Here is an 18517-nt window from a genome sequence, read left to right as displayed (position 1 = left end):
ATTTGAAAAAACCCACACCTTGGCAACCTCCAGGTGGGTGGACTTCAACTCCCAGAATTCCCCAGCCAGCCATATTGCGGATTTTTAATGTTGTAACCTGCCTAGATTCACCTATCTGTGAGTTGGGCGGCCATATAAATTTCTTTAATAAATACATATATAAAATCTCCTGCCGTTTGAACATGAAGGAAAAGTGGAGCCTTTTGTAAGGTGTAAGGAAGGTGTCGGAAGTGGAATTAGGAATTTGGAACAGAAGCTATTGGAAAAGATTTGTCCATTGTCCTTGTCCATAGATACCTTCCAGGTCAAAAAAGTCAAAATGGCAGCCAGAACTATGAGGTTCAAGCCCCACACTTCAATGAGCTGCAGAACCTGGACTGCATCGTTGTAGCTGCCATCTTGAGTTTTTTTGACATAAGCAAAAGAGGGCGGGGCTTCGAGCATCTGAAGAGACCAGGTGATTAAAACCCTACCCAGGTGATTCAAGGCCTGCCTTCTCCAGGTGATTGAGGCCCCGCCTTCTCAGGTGGCTGAAGCCTCACCTTCTCTAGATGATTGGGGGCCCACCCTCTCTGAGTGTTTGAAGCCCCACCCTCTCGAGATGATTGAAGCCTCACCTGCTTCAGGTGACTGAGGCCCCGCCTTCTCAGGTGACTGAAGCTCCGCCTTTTTCAGATGATTGAGGCCCCATCCTCTCGAGATGTTTGAAGCCCCACCTTCTCCAGGTGATTGAGGCCTCACCTCTTTTATTTGTGGCAAAACACTCAAGTCAGAAGTCACAACAATGTGGTCCAATCTTTTGACTTTTTTACCGTCTCCTGTGTTGCTTTCTTGAAATATTGTGGAAATTCGGCATAAAGACAGATGTTGCATGAATCAAGGAATCTTGAATATTGCTGAGCACATTGTAAGCCGCCCTGAGTCTTCGGAGAAGGGCGGCATATAAATCAAAATAAATAAAATAAAATAAAATAAATCTGGAGTCAGGAAAAAAAAAGGAAAAATGTTTGACCAATCAGGTTCCAGAGCTGGGCCTGAGGTGGCTTTCCTTCACTTTCACCTTGCAAGATCCATTAAAAAGAAAAAATCCTTTTTTTCCCTTAGTGGTAGTCCTCGACTTATAACCATTCATTTAGTGACCGTTCAAATGGCAACGACACTGAAAAAAGTGGCTGATGACCTTTTTCACACTGATGCCCAAGGCAGCATCCCCATGGTCACGTGACCAAAATTCAAACGCTTGGCAACTGACTCGTATTTATGACGGTTTGCAGTGTCCCGCGGTCACACGATCCCCTTTTGTGACCTTCTGACAAGCAAAGTCGACGGGGAAGCCAGATTCACTTAACGACCATGGGACTAATTTAACAGCGGCAGTGGTTCGCTTGAACAACGACAGCAAGAAAGGTCATAAAAATGGGGGCAAAACCCACTTAACAACTGTCTCGCTTAGCAGGTGCAAATTTGGGGCTCATAAGTTGTGGTCGTAAATCGAGGACTACTGTAATTCTTGCTTTTTTACTTCACAAGGAGGCACCAACTAGAGCCAAAGACAATGAAGAAGGAAAGGGGGAGGGGCTGTGTTTTTCCATCCATCCCCAATTTAAGCCTGAAATCTTTTCACAGAGAAAAAAAATCTGTTCCTGAGGGGTTCCCCCCCCTTTTGATGCTCTGCTTTTTTTGGCAGCCGATTGTTATTTATTTGCTACCGTCCATCAACCGGGAGTCAGAAAGTCTTCCGGATCTTCTGACCCTGGTAATTTTAGGCCTGGCTCCTTTTTTTACGGGGCCACACCGGGCTTTAAAAGGAGACCTCCAGATGCCTCCAGAGTCCTGCAAAAAAGAGGATTGCAAACTTTAAAGAGCCATTAAATTTATGGGAGGAACTGGCCCGCTGAATTTTTTTATTTTTTTCTCCCCCCCTTGCTTCCTGATGAAATCTAAAGCGCTGGCTTTATTAAAAAAAATCCTTGACAGGCACAGTCAAGGATGGGCTCGGGTCAATTTAGGAAAAGCCAGACCGGATACAGAGGTGGGGTGAAGGAAACCAGGCCTCTGTGTGTGTGTGTGAGATCCTACTTTAGCAGAAAATAGACAGAAAAAATTATTATTATTATAGCTTTATTGATTAGCTTATAGGCCTATGATGGTGAACCTATGGCACGCGTGCCCAAGGCGGCACACAGAGCCATCTTTCTGGGCACGCGAGCTGTCGCCCAACTCACCTGCAGCTGCGCATGTGTGCGCCCCCCCAGCTGGTGTTTGGTCCTCTGGCGCGCATGCGTGCAATTCCAGAGACCCAGCTGGTCTTTGGAGCTCTCCTGTGCATGCACATGCGTTTGTGCATGCGTGTGCAAATACCTGCACGCAACGTGTGCATGCACAGATGGTGTTTGTGCGTGTGCATTGCGCATGCAAAATCCATGCGCAAGCACAGATAGTGCAATTGCGCATGTAGCACACGGGGGAGCCATGCAAAAGTCGCATGCATGCACAGATGGTGCAGTTGTGCGCACAGTGCACGGGGGAGTCACGCATAAGCGAAGCGCGTACCTGTTTGGCACGTGGTGAGGAAAAGGTTCGCCACCACTGCTACAGGCCATATCAAAGCACAAGGTTCAAACACATATCACATTATAAAAATGTACACAAACGATGAAATAAAAATAAATAATAATTGAAGAAGAAATTGAAATGAGAATAAAGATAATTAGGAAATCGTGGCTGCTCGAATACCATTTTAGATTGAACTGAAAAGGGAAACAACAGGAGAGAGGGGAAGGAGTAGAGAGAGAGGAAGGAGAAGAGAGGAGAGGAGAAAGAAGAAAGGGAAAAGGAGAGGAAGAAAAGGGAGGGGAAAGAGGAGCAGAGGAGAAGGTTAGAAGGAGGGAAGAAGAGAGGAGTGGCGGAAGGGAAAGGGAAGTAGGAAAGAGAAGGAGAGGAAGAACGAAGGAAGTAGGAGGAGAAAGAGGAAGGAAGAGAAGGGGAGGAGAAGAAGAAAGGTTGGAGTAAAGGTAAAGGGTAAAAGAGCAGTCCTGAAAAAGTAAAAATTAAAATTAAAAGAAAAGATGAATGACAAATGATGGAAATGACTGTACATGTAAATGTGTTTATGAGAAATAAAAATTAAAAACTTTAAAAAAGAACACATATCACCAATGAAATCCTATACAAACAATTTAAAATAATAGTAAGGTGAAATACAATAATTATAGGATAAGATACAATATAATTGAATACATAAATATGTAAAACAGAAATAAAAAGACCATAATTTATAATTATATTTCGGTGCCACCCTTACAATCTACCCCAATCACTCCCCACGTATGCAGATCTCAACCAAACCATTTTGTTTTAAGTACTGTGCTGTGTTAAGTGTTATTTTCAGGCTCTGGCCACACATAAGGTAAGTTGTTTTTGATATGGGGATCCCAACGGAGAAAATTTTTTTAAAAAAATGTTTGATTCAGGCAGCCGGGAGGAACCGAGAGCCTCTATATAACTTGATTCACCTGGGGGAAGATTGTCAGTTGCAAAGTGAAGCTGTCCAGAAGCCGCTGCGTTTTCTGAGAAACCTTTATGGAAAGATATCTGCCCTGAGGACCCTCTTAAAATGTCAGTCTTAAGAAGGGGGTAATATTTCTACATTAAATGAGGTTGAGACACGGCTTTCTTAGCGCCGGGCTTCAAAGCTGCACTCCAGAAACAGATTGTTCCAGGCCTCATTGGCTTCCATCTTTATAGGAACAAAGAAAAGGAGGAAAAAGCTAAATTTTATGCCTAATTTGGGAGAAAGAGAGAGAGAGAGAGAGAGAGAGAGAGAGAGAGAGAGAGAGAGAGAGAGAGAGAGAGAGAGAGAGAGAGAGAGAGGGAGGAATACCTGGACAAAAAACGAGATAAAAGAAATGGGACTCTTCTTTTTTTTTTTTAATTTGATTTATATGCCGCCCTTCTCCAGAGACTGAGGGCGGCTTACAATGTGTTAAGCAATAGCCTTCATCCTTTTGTATATTTATACAAAGTCAGCTTATTGCCCCCACAAACTGAGTCCTCAATTTACCTACCTTAGAAAGGATGGAAGGCTGAGTCAACCTTGAGCCTGGCGGGATTCGATCTTACTTTAATTGCAGACAGCTGGTGTTAAATTACAGAGCTCTGTCTGTTGAGCTATCCAGGCTTCTTCTTGTCATTATTGTCCCAAAGGGGCTTTTTGCAAAAGGCAACTGGACTGTCTTCGTTTTTCCTTGAAGACGTTTCGCTTCTCATCTAAGAAGCTTCAGCCAGAACTGAAGAAGCTTCTTAGATGAAAAGTGAAATGTCTTCAAGGAAAAACAAAGAATACAGAATCATACAGAGTAACAGAGTTGGAAGGGATCTTGTAGGTCATCTAGTCCAACCCTCTGCTCAAGGAGGAGACCCTATACCATTTCTGACAGGTGGTTGGCCAGTCTCTTCTTGAAGGATTCCAGTGATGAAGCTCCCACAACTTCTGAAGCTGTTCCACTGGTTGATTGTTCTCACTGTCAGAAAATTCCTCCTTATTTCCAGGTTGAATCTCTCCTTGGTCAGTTTCCATTCATTATTCCTTGTCTGACCTTCAGAGGTGCCTTGGAAAACAGCTTGACCCCCTCCTCTCTGGGGCAGCCCCTCAAATATTGGAAGGCTGCTATCCTGTCTCCCCTGGTCCTTCTCTTCACTAGACTAGCCATGCCCAGTTCCTGCAACCGTTCATCGTATGTTTGAGCCTCGAGTCCCCTCATCATCCTGGTTGCTCTTCTCCACATTCTTTCTAGAGTCTCAACATCTTTTTTATAGTGTGGATGACCAAAACTGGATGCAGTATTCTTGGTGTGGTCTTACTAAGGCTTTATAGAGTGGTATTAATATCTCCCTTGATCTTGATTCAATCCTTCTGTTAATGCCACTCAGGATTGCATTGGCTTTTTTGGCTGAACATTGTTGGCTCATATTTAATTGGTTGTCCACTAAGACTTCCAAGTTCAGCTGCCTTTTGAAAAAGCACCTTTGGGACAAGCATGACCTGGAAGATTGTGACTCTCCATAGTCTCCTATCATTATCGTTTTTTTTGATTCAGGGGGTCCTCGACTTACAATCATTTGTTTAGCAACCGTTCAAAGATACAGAGTTCAAAGTTTATTTTATTTATTTATTTATTTATTAAATTTATATCCTGCCCTTCTCCCCGAAGGGACTCAGGGCGGTGAACAGCCGAGAATTAAAATAACATACAATATAAAAGTTAAAATAATTAAAAATAAATTAAATTAAACGGCCGCCCCAATTTAAAACCCCTAGCAATACAATTAAAAAACTAACCCATAAAACCTATTCAGGCCAGGCCAGCTTGCTGAAATAAAAATGTCTTCAGGGCCTTACGGAAAGTGCGGAGATCCGGAATCAGCCGTATTCCGGGAGGTAGCTCATTCCACAGGGCGGGTGCCCCCACAGAGAAGGCTCTCCCCTTGGGGGCCGCCAGCCGACATTGCTTGACCGACGGAACCCTGAGGAGGCCCTCTCTGTGAGAGCGTATTGGCTGGTGGGAGGTTATCGGTAGCAGCAGGCGGTCTCGTAGATACCCTGGCCCTAAGCCATGGAGCGCTTTAAAGGTGAGAACCAACATCTTGAAGTGCACCCGGAAGACCACCAGGAGCCAGTGCAGCTCGCGCAGGAGAGGTGTTACATGGGAGCACCATGTCGCTCCCATGATCACCCGCGTGGCCGCATTCTGGACCAGCTGGAGCCTCCGGGTGCTCCTCAAGGGAGGCAGAAAACCCTACCCCATTTCCGACAAATGGTTATCCAACCTATTCCAGTGTTTAGAGATTTACAACTTCGGGAGGCAAGTTGTTCTACTCATTAATTGTTCTAACTATCAGGAAGTTTCTCCTTAGTTCCAGGTTGCTTCTCTCCTTGATTAGTTTCCACCCATTGCTTCTTGTCCTGCCTTCAGATGCTTTGGAGAATAGCTTGACTCCCTCTTCTTTGTGGCAACCCCTGAGATATTGAAACACTGCTATCATGTCTCCTCTAGTCCTTCTTTTCATTAAACTAGGCATATCCAGTTCCTGCAACCGTTCTTCATATGTTTTATTAAAGTTCTCTCTATCCTATCAAGGGCTGAAAAAGTGAGCAAAAGGGAATAAAATAAATAACCAGCCCACCAAGAATAAGAGCAGAAGGACTCCAGGTTGTGCGTAACACTAAGCAACGGAGGGGAAAAGGGAATTTGGGTGTAAATCACTTGCAGCGAGAAGCCCGGAAAAGGGAGATTAAAAAAAAACAACTTCCCAGCCAGAAAATTTTGGCAGCTGCAGCCAGGAAGAGCTTCTTGTGAATAACATCACCAAAAAAGAAGCTGAGTTTGGCTGAATGCTGGTTTGCGGGGAAAGCGATAGCCTTTTGTGCTCTGAGGTGGTTTATTAAATTGCTGCTGGTGGGAGATACCAGCTAGGAAGGCCAAGCAGTGGATGGGAAACCCTTCTCTCCAGAAAAGAAGATAGTTTTCCAGGTATTACTTGAGGAATATCTGCAGGGGATGGTCAAAATCCAGCTGTTGGATTTCCAAGTGGTCTCCTATTCTCCTGTCCTCCTTAGCATTGGAGATCAGCCAAGGTTGGCTCAAGGCTGCCGCCTTCTGTTGATCTAAGGAACAGAGGAGGTTTACAAATTTAATCTCTGTTCATTTTAAAATTGAAGGTTTTTTAGGGTCTCGTGCTTGTTTTTACGACGGGGTAAGCAAGACGCCCTGCTTTGCTTGACAGTGAGATGGATGGCATATGAATTCAATCAATGAACAAATAAAATATTCAGAGAATAATATACCTGTGAGAGAACTCATGTTTGAAATACAGGTGGTTCTTGATTCACTACCGTCCATTAGTGACTATTCAAAGTTTCACCCAGTTAAAGGTAATAGAATAGAATAGAATAGAATAGAATAGAATAGAATAGAATAGAATAGAATAGAATAGAATAGAATAGAATAACAGAGTTGGAAGGGACCTTTGAGGTCTTCTAGTCCAACCCTCTGCTTAGGCAGGAAACCCTACACCACTTCAGAGTGACAAATGGTCCAACTGGAAGTTGGCAAACGGGCTGTTTTCGGCCTCCAGAGGGCCTGCGAGTGGGGTGGAGAAGGCTGTTTTCACCCTCCCCAGACTCCTAGAAAGGCTCTGGAGGCTGGGGAGAGCAAAAAATGGGCCTACCATGCCATCGCGTGCCAGGAGCGTGGGGAGCATGGGGGGGTGGTCACGTGTGCATGCATGGGGGCAGGGTGCATAGAATTATGGGTGTGGGCCCGCGCGCACGCAACCCCTCCCCCCGCTCCTGTCACATGATGGCAAAAAAGTTAGCCATCACTGTCCTATACCACTAAATGGTTATCTAACATTTTAAAAACTTCCAGTGTTGGAGCATTCACAACTTCTGGAGGCAAGTAGTTCCACAGATTTAATTGTTCTAACTCATACCAATGAGCGTTTTAGTAGGACATAAATTTCCCAGTCATGACAACTACTACACAAAGGAACTGTCTTTTTCCTGGAGTTGTGAGGGCACCATTCCTGGAGGATTTCAAGCATGGTTGGGGGGCAGCCATTTGTCTGGGATTCCTCCTTGGGTGGGAGGAGGGGCTGGACTAGAAGATCTCAAGGTGGCTCAGCAGACTAAAAGCATTGTGATTAACACCAGCTGTCTGCAATTACTGTAAGTTCGAATCTCACCAGGCTCAAGGTTGACTCAGCCTTCCATCCTTTCTAAGGTAGGTTAAATGAGGACCCAGTTTGTGGGGGCAATAAGCTGACTTTGTATAAATATACAAAAGTGTGAAGGCTATTGCTTAACGCACTGTAAGCCGCCCTGAGTCTCCGGAGAAGGGCGGCATATAAATCAAATTAAAAAAAAAAAAAAAAAAGGTCCCTTCCAGCTATCTCTACCTAGGATTCTTTACCAAGGCCGGAGGCAATAGACCAACTATGTGGTAGCTATACTGTGTTTCCCCGAAAATAAGGGTCTTATATTAGTTTTTGCTCCAAAAGACGCATTAGGGCTTATTTTCTGGTTAGGGCTTATTTTGGGGGAAATCCGGTACTAAATGCACCCCTCTGGCTGACAATCTTAACTGGGGCTTATTTTGTGGGGTGGGCTTATATTACGAGCATCCTGAAAAATCATGCTAGGACTTATTTTCCGGTTGGGTCTTATTTTCGGGGGAAACAGGGTAGCAAAGACTGAACTTCTGGCTGGTTTTTTTTGTTTTTTTTTCCATTTTGGGGAGTTAGGCAGAGGGAAGTAAAACAAAACAGATGGCGTTGTAATATTCCTATTATTTATTTCTAAAGCCTCAAATTGGGCTGTCAACGTTTTCTGCCAAATGTTCTGCCAAATTTCATCAGAACAATCTTGGTGGGATGATGGGTCACACAGGCAGCTGGTGGACAGAAAGCAATTCTGAAAAAGGCCTTTCCAGATCCCTAGCAGTGGGGGTGAGAAGGAAAGTTTTTTTTTTTAAATTTAAAAATATTTTTTTTAAATTTATGCAATAATCTTTTTAATCTCACCTTTACATGTAACATACATACATAAAACTCCTTCTTCTTCTTATTTCCCACATGACAACAATCCTGCGATGTGGGTTGGGCTTACATAAAGGGATTGGCCCAAATGGTTAAGGTGGGACTAGAACTCACCGTCTCCTGGTGATTGGCCCAAAATCACCCAGTTGGTTTTCATGCCTAAAATGAAACTAGAGCTCACAGTCTCCTGGTGATTGGCCCAAAGTCACCCAACTGGTTTTCATGCCTAAAACGGAACTAGAACTCACTGTCTCCTGGTGATCGGCCCAAAGTCACCCAGCTGGTTTTCATGCCTAAAATGAAACTAGAACTCACCGTCTCCTGGTGATTGGCCCAAAGTCACCCAGTTGGTTTTCATGCCTAAAATGGAACTAGAACTCACCATCTCCTGGTGATTGGCCCAAAGTCACCCAGTTGCTTTTCATGCCTAATATGGAACTAGAACTCACCGTCTCCTGGTGATTGGCCCAAAGTCACCCAGTTGGTTTTCATGCCTAAAATGGAACTAGAACTCACCATCTCCTGGTGATTGGCCCAAAGTCACCCAGTTGCTTTTCATGCCTAATATGGAACTAGAACTCACCGTCTCCTGGTGATTGGCCCAAAATCACCCAGTTGGTTTTCATGCCTAATATGGAACTAGAACTCACTGTCTCCTGGTGATTGGCCCAAAGTCACCCAGCTGGTTTTCATGCCTAAGGTGAAACTAGACCTCAATGTCTCTTTGTGAATGGTTTCAAGTCACCAGATGACTTCCATGCCAAAGGTGGAACAACAACACTGAAGAAAGTGATTTATGACAGGTTTTCACACTTACGACTGTTGCAGCATCCCCAGGGTCACATGATCAAACTTCAGGTTCTTGGCAATTGTTATGTATTTAGGATGGTTGTGGTGTTCCGGTGGGGTGGGCGTGTGTGTCACGTGATCACCATTTGTCACTTTCCTAGCTGGCTTCCAATAAGCAATATCAATGGGGGAAGCCAGACTTGCTTAATGACTGCATTATTCATCCAACAGCTGCAGTGATTCGCTTAACAACTGTAGGAAAAAGGTCATGGGAAAAGTCACTTAACAACAGGCCTCATTTTAGCAACAGAAATTTTGGACTCAATTGGGGTTGTAAATTGAAGACTACCTATAACCGTGATGGTGAATCTATGGCTCGCGTGTGTTGCCCTAGCTCAGCTCCGCCAGCTGATTTTCGGGCCTTCTGGGCCTACCGGAAGTCAGGAAATGTGCCATTTAAGGCCTCCGGAGGGTCTCTGAGTGGGTGAGGAAGGCCGTTTTTGCCCTCCCCAGGCTCCAACAAAGCCTCTGGAGCCTGGAGAGGGTGAAAAATGGGCCTACCGGGCCCACCGGTAACCTTTTTGCCATCGCGTGCCAAAAGCGGCGGGGGGCACAGCGCGGGGAGCATTGAATTATGGGTGTGGCCACGGACGTGATTGACCCCCCACCCACCCACGCGACCCCCACTTTTGGCACACAACGGCAAAAAGGTTAGCCATCACTGACCTATAACCTGCTCCATGTCCGGATAAAGTTTGAGGTTTCCTGTTCTTAAGGCTTCAAATCTACGAAACCTCTGTTTGCCTTCAACAGACCAAGAATCCTGGCTTGTGCCAAACTGGATGTAACCTTTCCCCCACCCTCTCCCTTTCTCTTGAAAGATCACCCAGCTGAAGATAGAGAATAACCCGTTTGCCAAAGGCTTTCGAGGGAGCGACGACACTGACCTCCGCGTGGCAAGATTACAAAGGTGGGGTGAAGGAAAATTTTTAAGAAACGTCTGGAAATATTGTTTACGGAGATCATTCAGGTCATGGTTTGTCCCAAAGGTGCTTGAAAACGTTACGCTTTTCATCCCGGAAGCTGAACTGAACAGAACTGAAGAAGCTTCTGGGATGAGAAGCGAAACGTTTTCAAGGAAAACTACCAAGGAAGTCCAGTTGCCTTTTGGTAATAAAAGCACTTTGGGAGTCTTGAAAAATTATATTCTAAGTCAGCGGTGTCAAACTGGATTTCTTCGAGGGCCGGAACAGCATTGTAGTTCTCCTCAGCGTGCCGGAGGGGTCGGGGGGTCGGGGAGGGGGTGTTCACGGGACGGAACCTGCTGTCCAAAATGGGGCCTGGGGGGCTGCATGCCCCCACAGTGGCCTATTATTGGCCTCCATGGCTAAACAGGCCCTTATCTGAAATGGTATTGGTTTTCCTGCGGGCTGGACTAGAAGACCTCCAAGGTCCCTTCCGGCTCTATTCTAAATTCTATTTCCGCTAACGTTTGCAGCAAAGAGTATCCCGTGATCTCGAAGACCATCATGAGGCAGAGGTTGGTCTCCACGCACGGCCAACTCTCCGCAAAATCGGACCTCAGTCCGCCTCACGGAAGCCACCAAGGTCTCCACCACTACCAGTACGAGAACGGCGCCCACATGCAATTCGCCAGCTCAGATGCTCAGGACCTGCCCCTGAACACCTTCCCAGCACAGAGGGAATCTGGGCTTTTCTACCACTGTCTGAAACGGAGAGGTAAGGCCGGGGGGGGGAGGGGGCTTCAAAAGTTTTAAGAACGGGTTCTCTGCCCGATTGCTGGTGGGTGTGACCATGGTGGGCGTGGCCTAGTCGGCCTCCTGCATCATGGTGGTGGTGGCGGCTTTTTGCCTTCCCTGGCAGGGGTGGGTTCTAAATTTTTTTACTACCGGTTCTGTGGGCGTGGCTTATTTTGTGGGCGTGGCTTGGTGGTGGGGTAATGTGACTGGGTGGGCGTGGTCAACTTTTTTTTTTTTTACTTTTAAAAGCATTTTTTCTACAACCTGAAGAGGTTGCAGAAAAAAATGCTTTGAAAAGCCTCTGACGATCAGGCAACTCAGCCGGGATCGCCAGAGGCTTTTAAAGGCATTTTTTTTTCCTACAACCTCTTTGGCCAAAGAAGTTGTAGAAAAAATGCTTTTAAAAGCCTCTGGCAATCCCAGCTGAGTTGCCTGATCGTCAGAGGCTTTTAAAAGCATTTTTTTGGCCAAAGAGGTTGTGGAAAAAATGCTTTTAATAGTAAAAAAAAAAAAGCCTCTGATGAAGTGGGCGGGGTAAGCGAGCGGCAACCGGGCCGGGGACCGGCTTGGGAGCATGGCCAGCCAATGTTATTACCGGTTCTCCGAACTACGACAAATTTTTTACTACCGGTTCTTGCGAACCGGTGCAAACCAGGAGCAACCCACCAGTGCTCCCTGGGCTCTGGAGGCTTTCCTCCAGTCTCCAGGAGGGTGAAAATGGCCTCCCCAGGCTCTGGAGGCCCTCTGGAGGCCCGAACTTCTGGTAGGTCCGTTTTTTACCCTCTCTGAGTCTCCGCGTGCGCACTGCACTTATCTGCATCCAAAATGGGCCACATGGGGACTCCTGGGAGGGGCAGGGCGGGGTGGGCAGGGCCAGCCAGGAGTGGGATTTGGGGGTTCTCCGAACTGCACAGAATCTTAGCTAGAGGTTCTCCTGAATCCTACGAACCCAGAGGGGGGGGAGAGATTTTTGCCTTTTAAATAAATTAATTTTCTTGGATCATAAAAAAAATAAAATACAAAACAGAAACACCAACAAACCAAAAAAAACCCCCAAAACCATGTATCCAGCATTAACAACAACGAAAAAGAAAGAAAAAGATTGGTGTACAAAAAAGAAAGAAAAAGTAACCCAAATATCAAATAAAATTAACGTTAAGCATACAGGATAAAATCTACCCCGGCTGGATGCTAAAAACAAAAGAGAAAACAATAAATTCTCCCTTCCCTTTACATAGCAGGTCTACAAATAGTTATTAATCATTAACATTGCCAGTTCTGCCACCCTTTGACTGAAATAAATTAATTTGTGCCATTTACTTTCAATATAAGTGATCCAGTTTGGTGTTGTAGTGAAGGTGCTGGCTTAGAAACCAGGAGACCGCGAGTTCTAGTTCTTCCTTAGGTATGAAAGCCAGCTAAGTGACTTTGGGCCAATCACCAGGAGACTGTGAGTTCTAGTTCTACCCTAGGCATGAAAACCAGCTAAGTGACTTTGGGCCAATCACTAGGAGACTGTGAGTTCTAGCTTTAGGCATGAAAACCGGCTGGATGATTTTGAGCCAATCACCAGGAGACTATGAGTTCTAGCTCTACCTTAGGCATTAAAGCAGCTAAGTGATTTTGGGCCAATCACCAAAGATGGTGAGTTCTAGTCCTGCTTTAGGCATGAAAGCCGGCTCTGTGACTTTGGGGCCAGTCACTAGGAGACAGTGAGTTCTAGTTCAGCCTTAGGCATAAAAGCCAGCTAAGTGACTCTGGGCCAATCAATAGGACACTGTGAATTCTAGTCTCACCTTACGCATGAAAGCTGGCAGGATGACTTTGGGCCAATCACCAGGAGACCGTGAGTTCTAGTCTCACCTTTTATGCCTTAGTCGTGGAAAGTTACTATGGGTCAATCATCAGGAGACTGTGAGTTCTAGTCCTGCCTTAGGACAGAAACTGGATGGGTAGCTTTGGGCCAGGTTCTCTGTCTCATCCCAACCTACATTACAGGGTTGTTGAGGGGAAATGGGATGAGAAAGGAATATTACGCATATTTACTACTTTGAGTTAATTGTATGTGTGTGTAAAAACGCAGGATACAAATCTAAGAACAACAATTTTAAAAAGCATTTCAGGGCAACTCATAACCGTTAGCAAAACGCCTTGACTCCAGAACCCTGTCAGATAAGAAAGGAGATATTTTCTGAACAAGTAGATTTTTTTCCTTCTTCTTGTGTTTTTTTTTTAATCAATAAGTCTTAGTTTTATCTTGCAAGATTTCTCCAGCCTCCCCGAAGAGGGCTCCTGGCAAATGTAATGCACAGTTGTTGCTGCTGGAAAGCGCTCACAATAAGTTGTGTTACGGCTCCTTGAACTTGTCAAAAGCAGAAGTTATCAAAATGTTGCCGCATGTTTCATGTCAAAGTTTGCAAAAAAGTCACTGTTGGATATGAGGAAACAGCTCAAGTCACTGAAATTCTCAGATGAGGAAACAAAATCCTGGAAATTAAGATTGATAGGATTAGCTGCTTTCTGTCTTTTTTTTTAAACTAACAAGGAAAATCCTTTGAGGAATAAAATAAGGTGATGAGATTCAGCTGTTACGGTAGTTTTCTTAAGCAATTTATTATGGTCCGGATCAATTTTTTAAAAAGAAAAATTAACCTGCATAATTAAGGACTATCTATTCCTGTGATGGTGAACCTATGGCATGCGTGCCACAGGTGGCACATGTAGTCATATCAGTGGGCACGCGAGCTCAGCTCTGGTGCAGCTGCGTGTGCCGGCCAGCTGATTATCGGGCTTTCTGGGCCCACCGGAAGTAGGAAAATAGGCTGTTTCCTGCCTCCGGAGGGCCTCGGGGTGGTGGTGGTGGTAGGGAAGGCTTGTTTTTCTCTCTCCCCAGGCTCCAGAGCTTTCTAGGTGCTTGGGGAGGGCAAAAACGGCCTTCCCCACCTCCCTGGAGGCCCTCCGGAGGCTGGAAATGGCCCGTTTGCCAACTTTTGGTGGGACTGGAAGTCCCATTTTTTGCTCTCCCCAGCCTCCAGAGCCTTTCTAGGAGCCTGGGGAGGGTGAAAACGGCCTTCCCCCCCCTTCCGGTCCCACCAGAAGTTGGCAAACAGGCCATTTCCAGCCTCTAGAGGGCCTCCAGGGGTGGGGAAGGCCGTTTTCGCCCTCTCCAATCTCCTAGAAAGGCTCTGGAGGCTGGGGAGAGCGGGGGAGAGCGGGGGGGTCACACACGCATGCACGGGGGCGGGGCACATAGAATTATGGGTGTGGGCACACTTGCGCGCAACACCCCCCCAGTCCCCTCCTCCAAGCACACGATGGCAAAAAGGTTAGCCATTACTGATCTATTCTATGCCAAGGAGAAGCAGTGATCAAATCTAATTTTGCATAAAATCAATCTATCAGATCCTGGTAGTCCTCGACTTACAACAGTTCATTTAGTGACCGTTCAAAGTTACAACGGCACTGAAAAAAGTGACTTATGACCGTTTTTCACAGTTATGACCTTTGCAGCATCCCCGTGATCATGCGATCAAAATCCAGACATTTGGCAACGGACTCATATTTGTGACGGTTGGCGTATCCAGGGGTCAAATGATCACCCTTTGTGACCTTCTGACCAGCAAAGTCAATGGGGAAGCCAGGTTCACTTAATAACCGTGTTACTCACTTAACAACGGCAGTGAGTCACTTAACAATGAGGCAAGAAAGGTCATAAGATGGGGCAAAAGTCACTTCACAACTGTCTCACTTAACAACAGCAATTTTGGGCTCAATTATGGTCGTAAGTCGAGGACTGGATAAGGAGACTGGAAGGAACTAAGCTTAAGTTAGGGAAAGAAGAAAGGAGGAGCTACATTTTTAATTTTTTTAAATTTTAATTTAATTTCATTGCAAGATAAAAATATACAAGAAACAAAAGTTAGGAAAATAAGCAAAGGTAAGAGAAAAATGCTGATAGAGACAAAAAGTAATAACTTCTGACTTTCATCGTTGCAGTAAATTAGAGAAATAATACAGCTTCGACCTTTTTCTTTACATTTTACAACATTTCTATAATCAAAACCTAAAATCAAAAGTTTCATTCCCCCCCCCTCCGTTTTAAGCAGAAAGTCCAGAAGTGGTTTCCAAATAGAAAACAAATATAGATATAGATAGTCTACAACATACGACCACGATTGAGCCCCAAATTTCTGGTGCTAAGGAAGAGAGTTATTAAGGGAGTTTTGCCCCATTTTACAACCTTGCTTGCCACAGTTGTTAAGCAAATGGAAGAACGGAAGGTGAAGTGATGGCGGAGAGAGCAAAACTGACCGTTTTAATTAAGGAGGAGAAGCTACAGCTAATCCTCGACTTACAAATATTTGTTTAGTGACTGTTGGAAGTTACAAGAGCCCTAAAGAAAAGTGACTTATAATCGTTTTTCAGACATGCGACTGTTGCAGCATCCTCAAGGGCACGTGATCAAAATTCAGGTGCCGACACCTGGCATGTCCCAGAGATGCTTTTCTCGAGAGGCCACTGGACTTCCTTGTTCTTTCTTTCAAGACGTTTCGCTTCTTCTCATCCAAGAAGCTTCTTCAGCTCTGACTGGATGGTGGGGAATGGAAGGATTTGTACTCCTTACAGACAGCTGGTCATTTGCATCCTTTTGGAGAGTCGTTGAGGCCGCCTGGAGGTTTACCTGTGTCCTTGGGGGTCACCTGAGTAGTGAAAATGGGTGTGGAGCCTTCTTGGAACTGCTGAAAGGACCGTGTTGTAGACTGAAGAATGATGAGGTCATATCCCTCCTCCTCTGTTGAGAGAGAGGGCTGTTCAATTTGGACATAGATGGCTTCTTTGACCCCTCTTTCAAACCCTGACATCACCGATAAACCTCCAAGCGGCCTCAATGACTCTCTAAAAGAATGCAAACGACCAGCTGTCTGCAAGGAATATACATCCTTCCATTCCTCCACCCTCCAGTCAGAACTGAAGAAGTTTCTTGCAGGAAAAACGAAACGCCTTCAAAGAAAAAAAAACAAAGAAAATCCAGTTGCCTCTTGAAAAAGCACCTTTGGGATAAGCGTGACCTGGATGACTGAGCATCTCCATCGTTTTCTGACCCCTGGCATATTAATTATAATTTAATTAAATTAATTATGCTCCATGGCATAGGGCCTAGCTATCTTCGAGACCGCCTGCTGCTACCGACGACCTCCCATCGACACGTGCGCTCCCACAGAGAGGGCCTCCTCAGGGTGCCATCAGCCAAACAATGTAGGCTGGTGACCCCCAGGGGGAGGGCCTTCTCTGTGGGGGCTCCCACCCTCTGGAATCAGCTGCCCCCAGAGATAAGGAGAATCCAAGACCTCAGCGCCTTCCGCCATGCCCTTAAAACCCACTTTTTCCAGCAAGCCAGGCTGGCTTAAGAAGAAATTTTTAAATGTTTTAATTGGTTTGTGATTTTTAATTTTTGGGCCAAATCTATATATATTTTAATTGTTTTTTAATATTTGTATTTCATGTTCTTAATTCTGGCTGTACACCGCCCTGAGTCCTTAGGGAGAAGGGCGGTATATAAATTAGAAATAAAAATAAAATAAATTATGACAGTTGCAGTGCCCCAGGCTCTTGGGCTCACCTTTTGCAACCAGGAAATTTTGGGCTCAGTGGTGGTTGTAATAAGTCGCGGACTACTCGTGCATTGTAACTTTGAAGGGTCATTATATCGTTATGTGGGGTCTACCCGTACGATAAAACCAAGGATTAAAAAGAATTCTTTCCACATTCACAGAAGGGGCCCGGCATCTGGACTTACCCTGCAAACGCTCGTACCTGGAACCAACTTCTTCCCCTGGAGATGACCCCTACTTTCGGTCGCCACCACCCTACGACCAACAGATGTTGAGCCCCGCGTACTGCAGTGATGTGACCCCACGGGAAGCGTGCATGTACTCCGGCTCTGAAATTGCAAGCGTGTCGGGGGTGGAAGATCTGCCTCCTCCCCCACCTCCTCCTCCTCCTCCCCCACCTCCTCCTCCTCCCCCTCCCCCTCTGAGCTGCAATATGTGGACCTCCGTTGCACCTTACACCAGTTACAGCGTTCAGACCATGGAGACTGTCCCGTACCAGCCTTTCCCCGCTCATTTCACCGCTACCACCATGATGCCACGCCTCCCACCCATCGCCAGCCAAGGGTCCCAGCCGCCGGGCAACAGCCCTTTCACCGTCTATAATCAGCTCTCCCAACCCCGCGAAAGAATCCCTGGATCGTCCTTCCCCAGAGAACGGATGGGCGAGAGGAAGCTCCCGTCGCCCCACTTAAGCGCGGCCAACGAGTTTCTGTACTCCCAGACTTTCTCCTTGTCCAGGGAACCCTCTTTACAGTATCATCCAGGAGTGAGCACAGTGGACAACTGGACTGATGGATGATTCCACGTATCATCACGAGGATTCGATTTGCTGCTCCCGGGCAGTTAATTCAGTGTGAATATCCACGGATGCCTTGCACATCCACATCATCTAAGCAGACCTGTGTTTCTGTGGGCATTGGGGACTTTCTGCGCAACGCCAGAGGAACTTTGTTGGGAGGGGTAGTGGGGGTCGGTTCAGTGGAAGAGATTTGGCTCAGCAACATGGACCCCGTTCCAGTGATCCAGTCAGGTATTTCCCTCTTAGAGAGACGCATCCCTCACTGAGTTCCTGTCAGGCGCAAAGAATCAGGACTACAAATTAAGTTCCAGTTAAACTGATTTATTGCTCATGCCTATACACCAGAGTCCAGTCAAGTAACGTTTAGTACTAAATTGGCACTAGATAAAAGTCAACGGAATTCAAGAGGGGTTGGGCTTAGACTGTTTGTGGGAACATAACGATTCTAGGCTAATTCCTCTTTTGACCCTGCCTCTCCTTCTCTTACAGTTCCTCAAATGCTCAAAGCACCGTTTGATTATCTTTCAAAACCAGGGTCCTCCACTCTATCCAAGAAAAGTCGATTGACATAACTTGGGCTCCCAAATGTGAGGGCAGCAAAAAAAACATATTTTTTTTCCTCAGCCACGGCCGATTTGCTCTCCAGTAATTATCACTTACCAGCACAAAAAAATACCCAAAGCCAGCCTGGTTTTTTTGCTGGGAAGTATCAAGCATGGTAAAATCAGGCAGTTCAAATGAATATAAAGGTTTATTGCAAGCTGATGCTCGCTACAAGAATCTGAACTACTAATGGTCAAAGCAAATTGGCGGTAGATAAGAGTCAGTGGAATTCAGGGTGGGCTGGATGTAGCTCTCTTGTGAGTATGAAGGGATTCAAGGCTGATGGTGCGTTTGACATCTCTCTCGGGCTCAGCCTGGTCATCTACCAGCAGGGTTGTCCAAGTCAAGGCCCGGGG

The 18517-nt window shown here is 45.8% G+C and overlaps 1 protein-coding gene across 1 annotated transcript in view; it reads left to right on the top strand.

Moving 5' to 3' along the window:
* TBX4 (T-box transcription factor 4) overlaps positions 1-17646 on the top strand; it is an 80351-nt gene extending 62705 nt beyond the window's left edge. Inside the window, exons 7-9 of the mRNA XM_087890102.1 lie at positions 10269-10357; positions 10886-11127; positions 16921-17646. Of these exons, the coding sequence (XP_087746228.1) occupies positions 10269-10357; positions 10886-11127; positions 16921-17558 (969 nt within the window). The 3' untranslated portion in view covers positions 17559-17646. The remainder of the gene's footprint in view (positions 1-10268; positions 10358-10885; positions 11128-16920) is intronic.
* Positions 17647-18517: the final 871 nt, after the last annotated feature.

The sequence above is a fragment of the Pantherophis guttatus genome, chromosome 1 (genome assembly GCF_059756535.1).
Source record: "Pantherophis guttatus breed Tessera chromosome 1, ASM5975653v1, whole genome shotgun sequence".
Classification (NCBI taxonomy): Eukaryota; Metazoa; Chordata; class Lepidosauria; order Squamata; family Colubridae; genus Pantherophis; species Pantherophis guttatus.
This window is presented reverse-complemented; position numbering and strand designations above follow the sequence as displayed.